This window comes from Temnothorax curvispinosus, unplaced genomic scaffold (assembly GCF_003070985.1).
Source record: "Temnothorax curvispinosus isolate PA1 unplaced genomic scaffold, ASM307098v1 QBEX01005445.1, whole genome shotgun sequence".
Classification (NCBI taxonomy): domain Eukaryota; kingdom Metazoa; phylum Arthropoda; class Insecta; order Hymenoptera; family Formicidae; genus Temnothorax; species Temnothorax curvispinosus.
The window spans coordinates 1-1954 of NW_020215225.1; the positions used below are offsets into that span (position 1 = coordinate 1).

Below are 1954 nucleotides of genomic sequence, written 5' to 3' on the forward strand. Positions count from 1 at the left end.
ATTACACTCGGAAATATTAATTGTAGGCCAAACAAAAAAATACGTGTTTTCTTTTTTACGGAATTTTTTTCGGAAAGGAATTGTCAAAATAATAGGATCGTATAGGTCAAAGCATGAAAATTTCTGCAAGAAGGATCAACATAATTTTTTACTGCAATTTTTTTATGTTTATTAATTATTTTTACATTTCTACATTATTCCAAAGATCGTTCTTTGATTATCGTGCAACAGCAACTCAGATTCACGCCGAGATACCGAGAAAGCATTTCCAGCGTAATAACATCGTCGATCGCGCGAGCTAAGTAAGAGCGACAAGGAGGGAGTAATATTCTCCCTCTCGCTCGGCACTGCCGAGCGCTGCCAACACACCGATAGACCGAGCGTCACTCTGTGTGCGCAGTGGAGGGGGGCGCATGCGCGAAAAACCGGGCCGGATTCACATCACTGCTCTGCGGGGCTTTATGGCCCCCCGCTTCCTCCGTCCCTCGGAACCTGGGAAGGAGGGACGGGTCTGCTCCTGCCTCGAGTACGCCGTCCGTACTGTCCCGGGGCCGGGGAACAGGCGGAGCAGCGTGAACGACGTTGCCCCCCGGAACCTGGGGAGGGGAGGCTGGTCGTCCGCCCTCACTGTCTGATGAGGGGAGAGAGGCGGCTCTTGCTTCCTCCCTCATCCTTTCGTCCTCTTCTTTTTGCGCCATTACGGCGTTGCAAAAGGAGGAGAACGCCTTCCATTTATTCTGGCTCGTTTCTCCCATGCCGGTCGTCATCGCGATGATCGCCGACAGGGAGAGATCCTCTCCCACTGCTGTCCGGAGGGCACGGCGCTCTTCTGCCCACGCTGGACAGAATTCCAGCGTGTGCTGCGCCGTGTCCACCCTCTCCGGACAATGGTGGCAGCGCGTGGTGCGCTCTTTCCCGATGTCATGCAGGTACTTACCAAAACAACCATGGCCTGTCAGTACCTGCACAACGTGGAAGGCGAGCTCCTTGTCCTCCCGCCTTCCATCTACTCCTCGAACACCGGGTGAACGGCATCTATGACCCTTCTCCCAAACTCTTGCTGGAAGGCCCAATCCTTCCAGCGCGGGAGAAGGGTCGCCCTCGCGTTTTGCCTCAACGTCTTCCTGATGTCTGGGGTAACTACCCCCAGCCGTTCCCTGACCAGGCATGCCCCCTCGTAGACTTCGGCATACGACCTGGCCAGAAGGTGCGCCAGTGGTATCCCAGCGAGAGTCGTCGCCCCCGCGTGAGCGACGGTCCGACATGCCCTTGCCGCTCTGGTGGCTATAATTCGCTGCACGCTCAGCAATTTATTTCTGAGGGTGCGCGATCCCCCCACTTTCTGCCACCAGATTGGCGCGCCGTACAGCATTACGGCATGGACCACCGCCACGTAGAGGCGACGGACACGTCCTCCTGCCCCGCCGAGGTTTGGTAGCAACCTCGACAGGTTGTTCGCCACCAGTTTGGCTCTTCGCACCACTTGGTCGACGTGCCCGCTGAAGCTTCTAACGCCGTCCACCCAAAGACCCAGATACTTTTGTTCGGGAGTGATCGGGATTTCTACTCCTTTGATACGAAGGCTGAGCCCCTCCGGAGGAGAAGGCTGACCCCGCTTTTTATCGAAGAACGCTGTAATTTGCGTCTTCTGCGGGATCATCTCCAGGCCCAGCCTCTCTATCGAGCGCACCACACTCGCCGCTGCCACCGTGGCCAGTCTGGTTAGCTCACGCCATCCCCCCCTCCCCGCTGACTCTAAGGTATATGTCGTCCGCATATCCCGAGAGACAGCAACCTAGGGGGAGGGGCGTCCCGAGGACCAGGTCATAGCCGATGATCCACAGGGTAGGTTCGAGGACGGACCCCTGTGGAACCCCGCATTCCACCAACCTGATCCACAGGACTCCGCCCGGTCCGTGTAAGACAGACCCCTGTCCCGGAAATAGTCTCGGAC

At 56.6% G+C, this 1954-nt stretch overlaps 1 protein-coding gene across 1 annotated transcript; it reads right to left on the reverse strand.

Moving 5' to 3' along the window:
- Positions 1-1006: 1006 nt before the first annotated feature.
- LOC112454853 lies at positions 1007-1660 on the reverse strand. Its single transcript, XM_025016477.1, has one exon. The coding sequence runs from the start codon at positions 1658-1660 to the stop codon at positions 1007-1009; it is 654 nt and encodes a 217-aa protein (XP_024872245.1).
- Positions 1661-1954: the final 294 nt, after the last annotated feature.

Excerpts from the sequence above, each read along its gene's own strand:
- LOC112454853 (XM_025016477.1), bottom strand. The coding sequence starts at position 1,660 with ATGATCCCGCAGAAGACGCAAATTACAGCGTTCTTCGATAAAAAGCGG.